The 20075-nt window shown below is 44.8% G+C and overlaps 1 protein-coding gene across 2 annotated transcripts in view; it reads left to right on the top strand.

The window, feature by feature from the left end:
* The window catches only part of LOC124776437 (dyslexia-associated protein KIAA0319-like protein), a 154083-nt gene that overhangs the window by 48939 nt on the left and 85069 nt on the right, over positions 1-20075 (top strand). For both annotated transcript variants that reach the window (XM_047251436.1, XM_047251435.1), the window contains exon 5: positions 2412-2491. In XM_047251436.1, coding sequence (XP_047107392.1) covers positions 2412-2491 — 80 coding nt within the window. The remainder of the gene's footprint in view (positions 1-2411; positions 2492-20075) is intronic.

The raw sequence follows: 20075 nt of genomic DNA, 5'->3' as shown, positions 1-20075 counted from the left end.
GTTCTCTTTTCTCCAAAGGTCTCTTTAATTCTGCTGTAGGCAGTATCTATCTTACCCCTAGTGATATATGCCTCTACATCCTTACATTTGTCCTCTAGCCAACCCAGTGTAGCCATTTTGCACTAATATTGTTCTTGAAGTCTGAAGGTATTTCGCCTGTCTCATGCATCTTGCTCACCAGATGGAAGAGTTTTGTCATGGCTGGCTTCCCATTGTTATCAGTAGCTCTAACGGAATGTTGTCTACTTCTGGGGCCTTGTTTCATATCCTCTTCAATTTCCAAAATATTGTCCTCAAGTACATTGTCCTTGTATAAACCCTCTATATACTCCTTCCACCTTTCTGCTTTCCCTTCTTTGCCTAGAACTGGTTTTCCATCTGATCTCTTGATATTCAGACTGTTGGTTCTGTTTTCTTCAAATATCTCTTTCATTCTCCTGTAGGCAGTATCCATCTTACCTCTAGTGATATATGCCTCTACATCCTTACATTTGTCCTGTAGCCATCCCTGCGTAGCCATTTTGCACTTCCTGTCGATCTCATTTTTGAGACATTTGAACTCCTTTTTGCCTGTTTCATTTACTGCATTTTTATATTTTCTCCTTTCATCAATTAAATTCAGTGTCTCTTCTGTTACCCAGGGATTTCTACTAGCCCTTGTCTTTTTACTTAATTGATCCTCTGCTGCCTTCACTATTTCATCTCTGAAAGCTACCCATTCTTCTTCTACTGTATTTCTTTCCTGTGTATTTGTCAATTGATCCCTACTGCTCTCTCTGAAACAGTCTACAACCTGTGGTTCTTTCGGTTTTCTCCTTAAATTCTTGCCTTTTTGCAGTTTCTTCAGTTTTAATCTACAGCTCATAACCAACAGATTGTGGTCAGAGCCCACATCTGCCCCTGGAAATGTCTTACAATTTAAAACCTGGTTCCTAAATCTATATCTTACTATTATGTAATCTATCTGAAACCTTCCAGTGTCTCCAGACCTCTTCTATGTATATAACCTTCTTTCATTATTCTTAAACCATGTGTTAGCCATGATTAAGTTATGCTCTGTGCAAAATTCTACCAGACAGCTCCCTCTTTCATTCCTTACCCCCATTCCATATTCACCCACTACTTTTCTTTCTCTTCCTTTTCCTACTATCGAATTCCAGTCCCCCACAACAATTAAATTTTCGTCTCCCTTCAGTATCTGAATAACTTCTTTTATCTCATAGTCATTTCTTCAGTCTCTTCGTCATCTGCAGAGCTAGTTGGCATACAAACTTGTACTACTGTGGTAGGTGTGGGCTTCATGTCTATCTTGGCTAAAATAATGCTTTCACTATGCTGTTTGTAGTAGCTTATCCGCATTCCTATTTTTTATTCATTATTAAACCTACTCCTGCATTACCCCTATTTGATTTTGTATTTATAACCCTGTATTCACCTGCCCCCGAACTTCACTAATTCCCACTATATCTAACTTTAACCTATCCATTTCCGTTTTTAAATTTTTTAACCTATCTGCCTGATTAATGGATCTGACATTCCATGCTCTGATCCGTAGAACACCAGTTTTCTTTCTTCTGATAATGACGCCCTCCTGAGTAGTCCCTGCCTGGAGATCCAAATGGGGGACTATTTTACCTCCAGAATATTTTACCAGAGAGTACGCCATCATCATTTAACCTTACAGTAATGCTGCACGCCCTCGGGAAAAATTACAGCTGTAGTTTCCCCTTGTTTTCAGCTGTTCGCAGAACTATCACAGCCATTCTGTTTTGGTTAATGTTACAAGGCCAGATCAGTCAATCATCCAGACTGTTGCCCCTGCAACTACTGAAAAGGCTGCTGCCCCTCTTCAGGAATCACACATTTGTCTGGCCTCTCAACAGATACTCCTCCGTTGTGGTTGCACCTTCGGTACGGCTATCTGTATCACTGAGACACACAAGCCTCCCTACCAATGGCAAGGTCCATGGTTCATGGGGGGGGGGGGGGGATTTGGAAATTACTTAGTAAATAATTACTGTCTCTTAGAATAGAATAAAATATTGATCTGGGTTTGGTATCAAGTAATGTGTTTTGAAGGACAATACTTCCGTTGTGTTTATATGTGGTCCTAATAGAACAATACAGAAGATAACCACATACACACATTGCTGAAGGCTTTACTAATCTCCCAAATCAAATCCATTTACGTACCAGAATGTGTCAAATGGAAGGGGTAAATAAATGGCAAACAGTATGAGCTTTGAGTTCAAATGTCTATATTTTCATGGGAAAATTTGTGAAAATGTAGGTTTAGACTGTGTTTTGATCCAAATATTTCAGTGCAGTTACCAACATTAAGCTCTTATTGTGGCATTTTGATGGCCTTGTGTGTTATATCGTACTTAAAGTCCAGTTGTCATTTCTTATAGGGAAACCCAAGATTAACAATACTGCTGTTGTAAATGATCTGGAGCAGGTGGCTACTTCTGTCTCTGTTCATCCTACAAAGGTGTGTGGCATATTTCTTCAGTAGTTTTTCAATTCTAAAATTGATCTAACCAATGTTAACAGCAATCAAATTATGTGAAAGCTAAAATCAAACAGTTGAAAATCCTGGATGGAATAACAACAATATGGACAGGATAGATTGCTACTTACCACATAGAGGAGGCATTGAGTCGAAGACAGAGTAATGAAAAAGACTGCTAAGATATTAAGCTTTAGGATAAAGTCCTTCTGAAATAGATGTGTGAGTTGCACTTGTCTGAATGCATGTGTATTTTCTATTTCAGAAGAAGGACCTTTTCCAAAAGCTTAATACCTTAGCAGTCTTTTTCATTGTGCTTGTCTGTGACTCATTGCCTCCCCTAGGTGGTGTGTAGTAATAAGTCCTTTCCACTGTGTTATTATGTACAAGGTAAGAATATAATAGGGAAACATTCCACGCGGGAAAAATATATTTAAAAACAAAGATGATGTGACTTACCATACGAAAGTGCTGGCAGGTCGATAGAAACACAGACAGACACATACATACACACAAAATTCAATTTTGTGTGTGTGTATGTGTCTGTCTGTGTTTCTATCGACCTGCCAGCGCTTTCGTATGGTAAGTCACATCATCTTTGTTTTTAAATATATGTACAAGGTAAGTTATTTATTACTGCAATGCAGATGTGAAAGTGAAGTAAAATTGTCCTACAGTATGAAAAGATTAATTACATAAGTTGTGTATTAAAGAGAGAGTCCTGACAGCTTTATCAGCATATTCTCTCATTGAGTTGATACCACATAGATTTATGTGTTACTTCCATCAAGAAATTTAAGTAATGCTAGACATGGCCAGAGAGCACCAACTGACACATGCAGTTATCCTAGGTACTCACCTATCAGACTACTATAAAAGCCAATCTTTGTAAATAATGTGAGTGCAAAAGCAGTTTCGCGCCTCATAGTTATGAAGTCAGAAACTGTGACTGACTTCAGCTGTATGCTGCTCCCACCAGATTTTTAGCTGAGGCCTTTGTCAGTGACACCCAAGTGTGACACTGCCTTCAACTCTTAGCATTGTTGTCTGTTCCAGGTGTGTGACTGGGGTTCATATAGCCTCCTTACACCTTTTCTGGATTTACATTTCTCTCTGCACTATATTTTCATACATTTAATTATATGTCCAAAATTTACTCTTAGTGGAAGTAATCGTTTACAGCCTGGGTATGCTTTGTTTCCCAAGACTATTATGTAATAATGAAAAGGTGGTCTTGTACTTCCTACATGGTTTCTTGACAGAGAAACTGTGGTATCCCTGCCCACTGACTTTCTAATGTTTTATGGAGGGCATGGAACTGAACCTTGGCCACTGGACAGAGCTGTTACAGCCATTAGTGATATTATAGCTGGCTGTGGCACTAGTGTAGCTGGCTGTGACACCACATACCATTCATCCGACCAATTTGAGCTTGTGGCTGCCCTATAAGTTCAACCGCACTGACACACAGGACTCGGTAGTGTATTCACTTTGCTATCGTCCTGATGTCATAATGCACCATTGGTTCTTGATCTCTGCTTTCACTAGGTCTCAGTTTCCGTCTATCCAGATTACTTGTTGGACTTAGTTTATAGGTAGTGCCATCTCTTGTCTGTTTCCTTGTCATTGTCTTTTTGTCTTCTCCATTTCCCCTTGACAAACCACCATTGACGGCTCCTCACTGGGCACTCCAGCCCCTTCGAGTTTCTCTCAAGTCCTTTGTGCAGTTGGGTCAAATCTTGGTTAAAGTAGTTGATGACAAGATAAAACAGGTGGGTACTTTTGTGGCGGTGTTCGTAGCGACAAACACTTGGCTGTAGAAATGGCTTACAAAGTCACCGCCACACTTTTAATAGCGGGCCGACCGGTCCGCTGGAACAGTAAACAGAAAGATGAAACCCCAAACACTCTGATTAAATAAAAGTCGGTACTTATCTTTATTAATGAAGATACAGAAACACAGTAGTGAACTCGGTGTCTACAGAAATCTGTCTAGTTCGAGTCGGAGCGGCTAGGTCTGCGTCGGCTGACGACAAACAACAACTCTGCTGCGATGAACACACAACTGACTAGCAAGTACACAATTCGGTGGCGAGTATACAACTGAGCGGCGAATCCAGAACTGTCCTAGCACTCACGACTCCAGCGCTTAAGAAGCCAGAAGCCAGCGGTGGCGCGCGCAGACTTGCGGCGATTTGCTGTCTCGCTGGCGCTGCTTATGCGGACGGCGTCCGGACTTTGATGCTGCCAACCTTTTAGCAGCGGGCGCGGTTGGCATTACTGCCTAGGATATAACAGGTACCATAAAAGCAAAGCGTGTGTAGCTTCTAGAACAGCAACAGCCGTAACTGCAGCAGCAGTTCCAGCAGCAGTTTCAATAACAGCAGTAATAACATTAGCAGCTAGATGGATTGCTCCATCAAGAAATTCAGATTCTGAAGGACCAACTGCAGATACAGGTGCAGTGGTCACTTCATAAGGCAGAGAACTGCCCACCCATAGTAAAGCCATTTGTTGTTGTTGTTGTTGTTGTTGTTGTGGTCTTCAGTCCTGAGACTGGTTTGATGCAGCTCTCCATGCTACTCTATCCTGTGCAAGCTTCTTCATCTCCCAGTACTTACTGCGACCTACATCCTTCTGAATCTGCTTAATGTATTCATCTCTTGGTCTCCCTCTATGATTTTTACCCTCCACACTGCCCTCCAATGCTAAATTTGTGATCCCCCGATGCCTCAGAACATGTCCTACCAACCGGTCCCTTCTTCTTGTCAAGTTGTGCCACAAACTCCTCTTCTCCCCAATTCTATTCAATATCTCCTCATTAGTTATGTGATCTATCCATCTAATCTTCATCATTCTTCTGTAGCACCACATTTCGAAAACTTCTATTCTCTTCTTGTCCAAACTATTTATCGTCCATGTTTCACTTCCATACATGACTACACTCCATACAAATTCGCATTCGCATTCGGGAGGACAAGGGTCCAATCCCGTCTCCAGCCATCCTGATTTAGGTTTTCCGTGATTTCCCTAAATCGTTTCAGGCAAATGCCGGGATGGTTCCTTTGAAAGGGCACGGCCGCTTTCCTTCCCCATCCTTCCCTAACCCCGAGCTTGCACTCCGTCTCTAATGACCTCGTTGTCGACGGGACATTAAAAAACATTAACCTAATCCATACAAATACTTTCAGAAACGACTTCCTGACACTTAAATCTATACTCGATTTACCGGTGCCAAATAGGATTCTGACACACATTTACAGTGGCTGAGACTGCTTCAGCTTCTGTCAGGTCACTGATAAGTCTCCAATGGTCACTTTTCCTGTCTTGGGCTTCGCCAGAGTGGTCGGTTCCTCTCTCTCGAATCCAGTCACCTTCAAATTCAAGGACATGTATACATCACTTTAGAATTATTATTTCCAATGCTTCCATGTTGTTGCACAGCGACTCAAATTTAACCAACACCACAAATACCCTGATCTGTCATATCATTTCTGGGTGAGTTATTTACTGTGAGTAAGTTGCCAATGTGATTTTACGTGTGCGAACCCACTATTCAAAACCTCATATGCAAACCCTTTAATTAGAGGTGCAATTGTCCAAGTGGCTCTCTACCCAGAATTATGCACATCAGCCCACGAACTAAACAACTCATTTTTTGTCGATGTTTGGACTATTATCCACTCTTTCAAAATCGCACAGGCAACAAGCAAGCTCATCATGGCCCAGCAGCAAATAGCATCAGTCCAGATGCCACACTGCACTCCAGGAACATGAAATTACCATAAACCACTTCCAAGGTGGCGCCATTGTCATTTCTCCAATTCAGATGTGTCAGTGTCTATATACGTGTGCAGCTGGAATTTCTGTGATGACAAGACTGCTTTACAGTACATGCACATACAAAGTGTCTGGATCATCAGGCACACTACACTCTTTGCGGGAAAGACGGGCATACCTGAACAGCGTGTCATATACCTTTAAGACGATCAGATTTGAGTTTCCTGCATACATCATAGGACGTGTGTGTGCTTCTGGCAGTGATATTCCATGTGATCCTTTAACAAATAAGCCAATTGTGAAGCTCTCAACTGTGAACAAAGACATATTTTTCCAGGCAAACCTGCAAACATATGCTTATCTAGGTTCCCACTGTCCAGTGTGGTGGTAGCATGTGGTGACAGGTCAGTGGGGATTAATTCTCAATCACCACAGCTTACAAGAAGCTCAGAGGGCAGATAATGCTATTTATCATCAATAATTAGCTGGAAATATTTTTTTATTTGGATGTCTTTTTGTTGTTTAGATTCCCCAACAATGATGAAGTCAGGAACTTGGCAACGTCTGTGCCACATTTGTGCCAATGTTCAAATGTGGCCTGAGGTACACTGTGGAGTTCCAGGCTCATATCTCCTTCCATCTAGACACAGTGCCCCGTTTCTGCTAAGCATGTCCCATTCTAGTCTCCTGATAGACAGCCGTTATACAGAAACTTGATCGACTCCACGAGGCCGACATGATTGAGCCATTCAAAACAAGCATTTGGGCTACACCCTTGCTGGTAGTGAAGAAACAAAGTGGCTCCCTCCAGTAATGCGGAGACTTTAAATCAACAATCAATGCCAAGGACAAGAAGATACCTATCCTACATAATGTCCAGAAGACCTCTTTACGTAGCTTATCACAGGGCAAATATTGTTATAAGGTCAACTTCAATTATGCATATTTGCAAATAGCACTAGATGATAAGTCGCAAAACGTCATAGTTATGAACACTTCTTTCAGCTTGTAGAACTTGTCCTTTGGGATCTTTCCTGATCCTTCAATCTTCCAAAGATACCTGGAATAGTTAATGATGTCCATCACTGCTTGTACTAACTGTCTGGACAACGTAATCATCATGGTAGTTATGCATCAGGAACACATGCGCAACCCTTGCACGGCATTTACTACGTTTCGTGATGTGAGGCTAAATTTCTGCTTAGACAAAATCTAGTTTTTTCCAGGAACAAGTTGAATATCTCGGGCGCTTGCTAAACAAAGAAGGAATCCAGCCCGCTGATCTTAGTGTTGCAGCTATCGACTCCCTACCCCGTCCCCAAAACTTAATGTAGCTGCAAACCTCTTTGGGAAAGGTAAATTAATATTTGAAGTTCCTCTCACAAGCAGCCCATAGTATTAGTGCAGTGCTGGCACATAGAAATGAAGACATTACTGAACAACCCATAGCCTGTGTGTTGAATATGCTGACACCTGCACAAAAAAACTACTCCCAGATAGGAAAAAGAGGCATTAGCAAGTGTATTTGCAATTAAGAGCTCCCATGTTTACCTGTTCAGGACAAAGTTCTCTTTAATGACAGCATAAACTACTGGTAGCACTATTCCAGCCACACTACAGTCTCCCAGAATGAACAGCTCATTGTCTCCAACATTGGGCACTTTTCCTGATCTTCTACAGTACAAACCAACAGCCCAGCAAGCAAATGCAGATGCTCTATCGCTGTCCCATGGGACCAGAGTCAGTCTCTGGCAGCAAGAAATCTTTTGTTTCCACACAGACACAGAAAAGAGGTGGACTGTCAAAGGATTGCTTTAATGGCTACACCTATAGCTGCAGACACACACTGCAACCTCATCCTACAGCATGCACTATGTGCTCTGTAGGTGGCCAACATACATTTAAAAAAATCAGGAGCTCTGTAGCTGGGGTCTATCCCCATCTAATAGTCATCAACATTGTCCTCATAATAGGTCCTGGGGCAAATACATACTGTTTTGTCAGCCCGGCCACCCTGCAGCCACAGCTGTTACGAGCACTTCATTGCGGTCACTGGGGAATGTTACGGATGAAAGCCATAGTGAGATGACACATTTAGTGGCTTAGCTTAAACACAGACATGGAAGCCATGGTGCTCAGATATTCTACTTGAGCGCAGCACCACCCCAATTGCTCGCCCTCTGGCCCTCCACCTGCCAACATTGAGACCACGTTCATCTACGCCAAATGTCCTTATGTGGTAAGCTTGGTGTCCACCACAACAAAAGCCACAATATGCATATTAGTTCAGATTCTAACCATTGGAGGGCACACGTGAAGTGGAGTATGGGACAGTAGGGCCCAGTTCATGGCAATGGCTTTCACACAATCCTGCACATCAAACAGATAAAACACCATTTTAGATATCCCTTTCTCCCAAGGGCAAAGTTGAGCATGAGGTGTATATATTTAAACAGTAACTGTTGAAAGCATTGGGAGCCACCTCATGATGCCAGTGCTCATATTTCTGAGCATGTACAGGAATACCACTATCCAGCACCCCAACAGAACTTCTCCGTGGGAAACAACTGCCAATGCTCCTACATTTTCTGGCCTCACAGTCCCAGGAAGGCTGGACCCAGCACTCAGGCCAATACTCAACAGAAATGTGGACATGATCATACAGAGTGAAGAATATGTGGACACTGGCAACGGTGGTGAACAGCTAACAGTGGTACGTCATGTCAGTCAACGCACCAGAGTTTGGAATGCCATCACAAAAAGCAACTCCTTCCATAATACCAACTGCACAATCGTTAGTGGTTACCCTGAACTAAAAAGCTCACCATTGATAGTCCCACAACCTCACAGATGTAACTTGCCAAAAAAAGGGGTGGGAGGGAGGGGCAGTAGTGATTTCACAGATGAGGAGATGGAGGTCTCCACACAGCCTCTGCAATCACAACAACAACACCCACCTTAACATGTCCCAGCAAGGAGCTGGACATTCCCAGTTCCTCACACCATTTAACCTTAAGTGCCAGGATACCAACAATCATATCAGTTCATCTTCTGAAACATCGTCCAGGACCTTTCCAGCCATGTGTTCCTATTTCAGGAGGAAGGACTCTGGTATCCCAGCCGACTGACTTTGAAAACATGTCAGAGAGCCTGGAGCTGAACGTTAACTGCTAGGAAGAGCTGCTACTTTGGCGAGTACTAGTGCAGCCAGCCACAGTACCACACACCACTCTGGCAGCCAAATCTTGGCACCAGTGATTTATTGGTTTTGTTATCGCCTCATTGTCATAACTTATTATTGGTTCTTGGTCTGCACTTTCGCTGTGTCTGTGGCTCTTTTTCTCCAGATTTCTCATTCTACTTTGTTTATCTGTTGTGCCATTCCCACTTGTCCATTTCTTAATTGTTGTCCCTTCCATTCCAACTTGCTGATCCATGTCAGTCCAGCCGTATAGGATTTCTCTCAAATCATTCCCAACATTTGATGAAATTTTGTTTACAAGAGAAACTATGTAATATTTTTATCTGTAGCTTCCATCAGGCAACTCCAAAACAGCTTTTAGGTTGTTAAACTTGCCTTGTTTTGTAAACAGCAGTCTATACACACAGCCAACACAGGCCCACCCTAATTTATTCACAACAAAAAATATGTACAGATTTCTCCTTGGAAACAGTGTAAGCTATCTTAAGTCTGCGTTTCAAAACAAAGTTTAGTGCACACTGCATCAAATTTCCACCTATGAAATATAAGAGTCCACAACATAAACACATTAGCCAGACTGAAAGCACACTTGCCATGACTCTACAGATAAGAATGACCCTGAGCCAGTTTACGTGTTGGGTCGTGGCTTGGTCACGCCAGAGGGCACTCCTGATGACAGTGTCCCTCTGGGTAATTTTGGTCGAGAGTAGTGTTACACCTCTTATTTGATTTCCATATTTACGTTGGGTGGCACCACTACGTCATCAGTTCCCCTTTGTTTCGTTTCCTGTAGAATGGCAATGTAAATAATGCATGCACAAGTGACACATGCAATGTCAACTTGGCTGCCTCATGCATATACATATGTATATAGAGTTTTCACCTGATTTGAGACCCATTTAGAATATTCTCAATGTGCTGGAGAGGTCTATTGTACCCACAGTCTTGCAGCTGTAAATAGAACAGGGCTACTGGCAAAATTTGAAATGGTATAGCTCTAAATTTTCTGTAGAAGTCTTCCCATAACTTTGTGCTATTAGTGTGTATTGTGACTCAGAGTATGAAATTCTTAGATGTGTCTTAATAGAATGATTGTATCAAAAGGAAAATTTACTTGAGAAAACTATGAAATAACCTTTGTCTCCTCTCATCCTCACAACAGGCAGGTCATTTTTAACCTTCTGTGCCCTATTCCTCTCTTCTACTCAAGAAAGGAACTATCAGTTTCAAAAGATAGGGTAATGTCATGTATTTTTATATGTGTCTGTTGGCAGCACTGAATTTTCACCCCTTGAAGACAAGTATCAGCCAGAAATTTTATACTTAATAGAAAAGGTCATTTTTGCTATTCCATCTAATGGTCCACCCAAGAAAATACTGCTTAATGTAAATTTCGCTTCACTAAATATATCTGTTTCAACTTCTTTCATACTTTCGAAATCTTTTAGATTTGTCCTTACTTAAGGTACCATTGTTTCTGTAAAATAATGAAAATACTTTAGAAGCCTCTATGTTTCCATTTGTACAAAAGTGTAGATTGTTACAGTTGAAAAAAGAAAATATCTCTTCAAATTACATTTTGTTACATGTTTCGTATCTACCCAGAAAATTGGACACAGCTTATATAAATGCAGCAAGTGAAGGACCGTTTCATTTCAGTAGTTCACAGAATGTGAGCCAGTTGTATGTTAAGTAGTGCATTATGCAATACACAGCTGTAACAATATATTTTATTAGAGATGATCAACAATTTAGGTAATGACTGTGGTCTGTCATTGAAGTTACTCATTTGTACAATACATGTTCTTGTCGGCTGGACATATTACCCATTTGTGACATTTGGCATGATTGCTTTCGTAACTCAGAACATAGTCTACTCTAGCCGACGATGATAAATGTTCAGAATTACAGAAAAGAAAACCCTAAATCTATTTGTGCTCTAACAAGTTGGCCATCGATGATGACAGCAGTGAGATATCCTGTCATCTTGGTGACTGTCGTCTATGGAGGATTTGCATCTGTACTGACCTCACCTCCATAGATGTCACCGTGCTTATAGGTTTCCTGAATCTGGCAGCTAAGCAAGTGGCTGGCACCTCTGCATTGTGTCAGGAAATGGCTACAGCTTGTTGGGGAGCAGGGGAGGGGTCCACCTCATCTGGGGTACAACATTGGGCTCCATCACACAGTTCAACTATAATCATTTACTGGCGTGAATAGAACTGTTGTGGTGGTTGGCAATGTATTTGATGGCTGTGGCCTAAGTCCAAGTTGGGCAAGTCAGTTTTCCCGATTTCAGCTGGTGGCTGAGATTGATGCTTAAGATTGACAAACATCTTCTTCAACATTTTTTATTACCTCCTGTCGTATGGGGTCAACATTTGTGTCCACTCTCTCTTGCTTACTTGGTCTGAAAGTTCTAGTTGCCATAAAATTCTGTATCTCTTCTCTCACTACCTGGCGTACGAGTGAGACAAGGTCATGTTGGTCTCCCAGTACTGCCCTACTGTCCACGTTCAGGAGTTGGTCATACTTTTTTAATTCATCTCTTTTCTGTTGCATTTCCTCAGAGCACTGGCAATGCTTGATGAGTTTCTCAGCCGTTGTGACATCCTTTACCAGAAGAGCTTTATATATGTCTCCTGCAACTCTTTCCATCACGTGTGAGATTTTGTCAGCTTCTATCATATTCAGACTCACACAAGACCATAACATTGTGTATGCAGGATTATGTTGTTTCCTTATGACAGCGGGCTCGTTTATTAAATTGTTCTTCCACTGAATTAACTTGCTATTGAACATCACCAAATGTTTTCTTCAGTTCAACTTCGAATTTGTCCCAGCTATCGAGCTGCTCTTTGTTGTTCTCAAACTGCTGCTAGGCTGTGGCGTACAAGTACAAATCTGCCCACTCATTTTCTTTGCCGACTCAGTCAAATCTTTTCAACCATTTCATCGGATCCTGATCAGTGTCTCCAAAAACACTGATGGATGCCTGATGTGCAACTGTCTTGTTGATGTTTTAGAATCCCTTAGGTATTCTGAATATAGTAATTTTGGGAAACATGTAATGTTAATATTCCGGTTCCTTCCCATGTAGGTGATGGATCGTACAGTACCTAATTGTAACCATGATGATGGAGATGTCTTGAAGTATCTGGCATCTCCATCAAACAATGCCATGATGTAAACACAATAAATGTTCAAGTCTGAAAGCACGATTTCCTAGGAAGTATATAAACACAATGAATGTTGAAGTCTGAAAGCAGGATTTCCTAGGAAGTATACAGCACGTAGCACTGAAAGCATGTTTATTATGAATGTGCTTGTACAACCAGAACAGAACTGAAGTCCTGGATGGAGAGTGCTGCTATTTATACAAACATCGAATATTCCATAATATACAAACATTACAGACAAAATAAATTTCAGGAACCTTCCAGAAATGATAAATGCTTAAAAAAAAGTAGTTGGGTTTGAAATAGTGACACCCCGCATGCCAACTAGGAATGCTAATCACTACGCCACACTGCATGCTCCACAACTCATGGCAATGGGGCAGTGCAGTTGTTGAGAGACTGATTTTTTTTATTTGGGAGAAAGGAGTTTGCACGTCTGGTCATCCTGATTTGGGTTTTCCTCTAAATCATTTCAAGCAGGTTCCTTCAGCAAGACCACAGCCAACTACACTTCCTAGTTTCATAAATACATGCTTGTGTGCTCTAAATGTTAATGGAAAATCTCGTATAAAGATGTGAAACAAATACTAACAAAGAGATAGAGGGGCTGGCCAGTACTTACCTCAGCTCAGTATAGCCGATAGATACACAAAAAACAGAACCGAAAATTTACGTTCCTAGCTTTCAGAACAAATGTTCCTTCATCAGGGAGGAGAGAGGGGAAAGAAAGGGAAGAAGGGAAAGTGGATTCAGTTACTCACAACCCAGGTTATGAAGCAACAGGGAAAGGAAAACAGGGAGGGTAGCAAGGATGGAGGCATGGTTGTCAGAGGGAAGCCAAAGATATTCTACTGTAAGTACTGTGCCAGCTTCAAGCCAAAGAGGATGCATACAGAAGTAAAGAGGTATATAGTATTAAGATAAACACAACTATGTAGGATGAAAAGATGCGTGAATGGCTAAAGAGGAAAGGGAAAGAGGAGAAGACTGAAGAGTAAATGGGAGTGAGGTTGTTTAACGTAGGTTCAGTCCAGGGGGATGGCGGGATGGAAGGATGTGTTGGAGTGCAAGTTCCCATCTCCGCAGTTCAGAAGGACTGGTGTTGGGTGGGAGAAGCCAAATGGAACATACGGTGTAGCAGGTTCCTAGGTCCCTAAAATTATGCTGGAGGGCATGCTCCGCTACTGGGTATTAGACATCTCCTAGGCGGACAGTTCGTCTGTGTATGTTCATGCGCTCAGCCAGTTTAGTTGTTGTCATACCGATGTAAAAGGCTGTGCAGTGCAGGCATGTCAGCTGATAAATGACGTGTAGTTTCACACGTGGCCCTGCCTTGAATTGTGTATGTTTTACCAGTAGCGGGGCTGGGCCGCATGGAGAAGGCTTTCCTGAAGACCCAACAGCTACTTCCCCTGGCCTGGTATAGGTTTATAGATGACGTCTTTGTGGTCTGGACTCATGGTGAAGAAACACTCCTTAATTTCCTCCATAACCTCAACTCCTTTTCGAATCTGAATTTCACCTGGTCCTTCTCCAAAACCCAAGCCACCTTCCTGGATGTTGACCTTCATCTTGTTGAAGCTCACATCCACACCTCTGTCCATATCAAACCCACAAACAAACAACAGTACCTTCACTTTGATAGCTGCCATCCATTCCACATCAAACGCTCCCTTCCCTACAGCCTAGGTATTCGTGGCAAAAGTATCTGCTCCAGTGACGAATCCCTCAACAATTACACCAATAACCTGACCAGTGCTTTCCTCTCCCGCAACTATCCTGCAGACTTTGTCCACAAACAGATCTCCTGAGCAATACATTCCTCCCCGTCCAACAACAGTGTTCCTACCCCCAGACCACACAGAAGCATCCCCCTTGTCACCAATATTATCCTGGCCTCGAATACATCAACAAATTACTCTGACAGGGATATGACTTTCTCAAGTCAACCCCTGAAATGAGATCATCCCTTGTCAAAATTCTCCCCACACCTCCCAGAGTTGCCTTTCATCACACCCCCCCCCCCCCCCCAAACCTCCGTAATATCCTTGTTAAACCCTACAATATTCCCACACTACCTTCTCTACCCAGCGGTTCCTACCCCTGTAACTGACCCTGCTGCAAAACCTGCCCCATGCATCCCCCCACAACCACCTACTCCAGCCCTGCTACTGGTAAAACATACACAATTCAAGGCAGGGCCACGTGTGAAACTACACATGTCATTTATCAGCTGACATGCCTGCACTGCACAGCCTTTTACATCGGTATGACACCCCCCAGGGGGTCCACAACTCTTTTGTGGACACGTGCGTAGCGAGCACGGGACCCCGAGCTAATGTGGCCCTCCTTCCTTTCCGGGCTGCATACCTTCCCTTCCCTTTCCACATCCTTCCCCGTCCCCCATCTTTGCCCTCCCCCCCCCCCCCCCCTCACCTCTGGCTCTTTCCTTCCCTTTCTCCCCCTCTGGGAGTATGGTTTGTGCCTACGTCCAGAGACGGACGCTCGAAACTGTTCCAAATTCCTTGCTTTCTACACTTGCAAGTCCTCGTCCTTCCTCTGTCCTTCCTCTGTCCTTCTCTTTTCCTTCCCTCTTCTCCTTGCCCTTTTCTCCGCTGCGGCGTTTGAGATCCCCTCTTCTTTCCTTTCCCTTTCTCTTTTTTCCTCCCTGTGCGTGTCTGAAGGCCGACCCACACACTTCCATGCGTAGCCGGTGACGGGGTAACGCGTAATTCCCCGCCCCGGGTAGACAGGTAGGACACGTACGTACCCCCTGGTAACGGCCAGGCCCAGGGAGGGGTGAATACCCGAGCTGATACCTTCCGAAAGTGCCGATTGGTCCCTCCGTCCGTTTGTCGGGAGGTGTGACCTGCGGTGTGAACAATCACCTAAGGCGGGTGTGCCCTCAGTGAGGGCCCCCACAAGGGAGGAGCGCACCATCGGAGACGCCGGTAATCATGGGGGATTCTTCCGCAATGGTTTCCTATCTTCCACAATGTCTGCTCACAAACGTAAGTTCACTGAGTCTCAGCCACAGACGGTTCTTCCATCGTTGCCACAGTTCCTTGTTGTTTCTCAGTCTGACGAAGGTCACGACTTCTCCACGGTCAATCCTTTCATTATTCAGAAAGGTGTCAATGCAGTTGGAGGTCCTGTAAAGTCTTGTTCCAGATTACGGAATGGCACCCTGTTGTTAGAAACACACAGTGCCCTCCAGGCTCAAAAATTGCTGCGTACTTCTCTGCTCCACACCTTCCCTGTCCGGGTGGAACCGCACCGTACCTTAAATTCCTCGCGTGGAGTCGTTTATACATGCTCCCTCGATGGATTGTCTGATGAAGAAATTCAGCACTACCTGTCTGACCAGGGCGTAACGGCTGTACATCGGGTTATGAAAAGGGTTGACACGAACATCATTCCAACCCGCACTGTCTTCTTGACATTTGACAAAGTTCAACTCCCATCAAAAATCAAAGCAGGCTATGAGATACTTTCCGTTCGCCCTTACGTCCCAAACCCTACGCGTTGCTATCGATGTCAGCGGTTCAATCACACCAGCCAGTCCTGTTCCAATCCGGCCAAATGTGTTACGTGTGGCAAGGATGCCCATGAGGGTGCTTGTCCACCTCCATCCCCTCGCTGCATCAACTGTATGGGTGACCACGCTGCTTCCTCTTGAGATTGCCCCATTTTTAAGGACGAAAAGCTCATCCAGGAAATCAGAGTGAAGGAAAAGGTGTCGAACTTTGCTGCTCGAAAATTATTCGCCAGTCGACAGCCCACCGTGCCTCAGACAGGAAAATACAGCACAGTCCTTGCTTCTCCTCGGCCAACAAAGGAGGCGGCCACGCAGACTTGCGACCTCACCTTTAGTACCACGGTCGTCCGATCGGCCAGCGCAAAGATCGCCCGTTCAACCTCACCACTTTCGCCTGCCCACTCTATGGCTCACCCTTCATCGGGTTCTGCTAAATCTCGAGCCCAAAGGTCAGACGCCAAGTCTTCAAAAAAAGAGCATACTCGTGAAGAGTTTTTACGTACCGCAACTTACCAACCATCGGTTCCTCCTTCCTCTAAACATCATACTTCCAAGAAGGCTACAAAGAAACCCAGTTCCTCTCCTTCTCCGCCAAGGCATGTCCCATCTACAGCACCACCTGGCGGAAATCACCCTCGGCCGCCTTCTGTGTCGCCGAGGCGCACTGCTGGTGGCCGGTCAACCGGCCGATCGCTGGTGGCAGGAGCTGCTCCTGACCAACCTATGGATCAGGATCTTCTGCCTTCAACTGAATGCCATTCCATGCTGTCGGTCGCAAGCTCTGAGCAGTCGTTGAGTTGACAGCACCCTTAGTCACATTCCTCCATTTTCTGTTCACCCTATGTCCATTATCCACTGGAACATCCGCGGCATTCAAGCCAATTGGGACGAATTGTCGATCCTCTTACGATCCTACTCGCCGGTCATCTTCTGTCTTCAGGAAACAAAGCTGCGTCCCCATGACTGCTTTGTTCTCCCTCATTTTCAGTCCGTCCGATATGACCTCCCCTCTGTTGAAGGCACTCCAGCCCATGGAGGACTCATGATTCTTCTCCATGATACTATCCATTATCACCCAATCCCCTTAAACAGTTCCTTCCAAGCTGTCGGCGTCCGTCTTTCCCTTTCCGGATACACGTTCTCTCTTTGTACTGTATACATTCCATCGTCCACACCAATGGCACGAGCTGATCTCCTTCATCTTCTTGGTCAGCTTCCACCCCCCTATTTGCTGGTTGGGGACTTCAATGCCCACCACCCGCTTTGGGGATCTCCACATCCTTGTCCACGTGGCTCACTATTGCTAGACGTCTTCCACCAAGCAGATCTAGTTTGCCTCAACACTGGGGTCCCCACATTTTTGTCTGCCTCCACGACAAATTTATCTCATTTGGACCTTGCGGTCGGTACTGTTCCGCTAGCTCGGCGCTTCGAATGGTTCGCCCTTGATGATACACACTCGAGTGACCACTTTCCATGTGTTCTTAGACTGCAGCCTCAACTGCCATATATGCGCTCGCGACGCTGGAAGTTTGCCCAAGCCGATTGGACACTTTTTTCATCTCTAGCGACATTCGTTGACCGTCGCTTTCCCAGCGTCAACGATGAGGTCACACATATTACCGACGTTATTCTTACAGCTGCGGAATGTTCAATACCACGCACCTCCGAATTGCCCCGGCGCCCCCCAGTTCCTTGGTGGAACGAGGCATGCCGTGACGCAATACGTGAGCGGCGACGTGCTCTTTGCATTTTCCGTCACCATCCAACTTTGGCCAACTGTATCCGATATAAGCAGCTCCGTGCGCGATGCCGTCGCGTCATCCACGATAGCAAGAAGGCAAGCTGGAAATTCTTTATTAGCTCATTTAACACCTTCACTCCCTCCTCGGAAGTTTGGAGTCAGCTTCGACGGTTCTCAGGCGCGCCTAGTTTCTCCCCGGTCTCTGGGCTCACTGTCGCGCATGATACCTTAGTGGACCCCGTCGCAATTTCTAACTCATTGGGTCAGCACTTTGCTGAGATTTCGAGCTCTTCAAATTACCCGCCAGCGTTTCTCCCGAAGAAACGTGCAGCGGAAGTGTGACATCTTGCTTTCTCCTCTCAAAATCACGAAAGCTACAATACTGTTTTCTCCATGCGGGAACTCCAACATGCCCTCTCTTCTTCTCGCTCCTCCGCCCCAGGACCGGATGGTATCCATGTCCAAATGTTGCTGCATTTATCAACCCAAAGTCTGCGTTACCTCCTTCGCCTTTATAATCGAATTTGGACCGACAGTACCTTTCCCAGACGATGGCGGGAAGCTATTGTCGTTCCCGTTCCGAAACCTGGAAAGGACAAACATCTGCCGTCTAGCTATCGCCCCATTTCTCTCACGAGTAGTGTCTGTAAGGTTTTGGAGCGTATGGTGAATTACCGTTTAGCTTGGTGGCTGGAATCCCGCAGTCTTTTAACACCAGCCCAATGCGGATTCCGAAAGCATCGTTCTGCAGTTGATCATCTTTTTGCTCTCTCCACTTATATCATGAACAATTTTCTCCGGAAACGCCAAACGGTAGCAATATTTTTTGATCTGGAGAGAGCATACGATACCTGTTGGAGGACAGGCATCCTCCGCACACTGTTCTCTTGGGGCTTTCGAGGCCGGCTGCCCCTTTTTCTTCGCGAATTTAAGGCAGAGCGCACATTTAGGGTGCGGGTGAACACTACTCTCTCCCGTACTTTCTCCCAAGAAAACGGGGTACCCCAGGGCTCCGTGCTGAGTGTTGTACTGTTTGCCATCGCCATAAATCCAATTATGGATTGTCTCCTTCCTGATGTCTCAGGCTCCCTCTTTGTGGACGATTTTGCGATCTACTACAGCTCTCAACGGACCAGCCTTCTTGAAAGACGTCTTCAAGGATGTCTAGATCGCCTCCACTCATGGAGCATCGAAACCGGCTTCCGTTTCTCACCCAGTAAGACCGTTTGTGTTAATTTTTGGCGACGTAAGGAGTTCCCTCCGCCCTTCTTACATCTCGGTCCTGTCAACCTTCCGTTTTCCGACGTCGCTAAATTCTTGGGTCTTATGTTTGACAGAAAACTGTGCTGGTCCTCCCACATTTCCTATCTTTCGGTTCGCTGTCTGCGATCCCTCAACACCCTCCGTGTCCTGAATGGTACCTCCTGGGGAGCGGACCGAGTGGTCCTTCTCCGCCTCTATCGCGCCTTAGTGCGCTCGAAATTGGATTATGGAAGCATAGTCTACTCCTCTGCTCGGCCGTCTATTCTTCGGCGTCTCGACTCTATCCACCACCGTGGATTACGTTTAGTGTCTGGAGCTTTTTCCACCAGCCCTGTGGAAAGCCTTTATGCTGAGACTGCTGAACCTCCGCTGTCCAATCGGCGGGCAGTCCTTCTGAGTCGTTATGCTAGCCATCTGTCTTCTATGCCTGCTAATCCAGCCCATGACCTTTTTTTCGATGCCTCCTTTGATGTAGGGTATGCAGGCCGCTCCTCCTCCCTACTACCCCCGGGAGTCCGCTTCCGTCAACTGCTCCATTCTCTTTCCTTCCGCTTTCCTAAAACCTTCTTGACAACTTGGGGTACAGCACCGCCTTGGCTCCGTCCCCGGATCTACTTGCTCCGTGACCTATGTCAATTTCCCAAGGATGGTACCCCTACACTTGTTTACCGTCGGGCATTTGCTGCTCTATGTGCACAAATGACGGATGCCACATTTATTTACACCGCCGGCTCGAAAACATCGTTAGGTGTTGGGAGTGCCTATATTGTTGGCGACACCCCAAATCACTTTCGGCTTCCCGACCAGTGTTCGGTTTATACTGCGGAGCTTTACGCTGTTCTCCAGGCTGTCCACTACAT

The sequence above is a fragment of the Schistocerca piceifrons genome, chromosome 2 (genome assembly GCF_021461385.2).
Source record: "Schistocerca piceifrons isolate TAMUIC-IGC-003096 chromosome 2, iqSchPice1.1, whole genome shotgun sequence".
In the NCBI taxonomy this organism is placed as follows: domain Eukaryota; kingdom Metazoa; phylum Arthropoda; class Insecta; order Orthoptera; family Acrididae; genus Schistocerca; species Schistocerca piceifrons.
The sequence above is the reverse complement of the archived record's forward strand: the minus strand, read 5'-3'. Positions and strand labels throughout refer to the sequence as shown.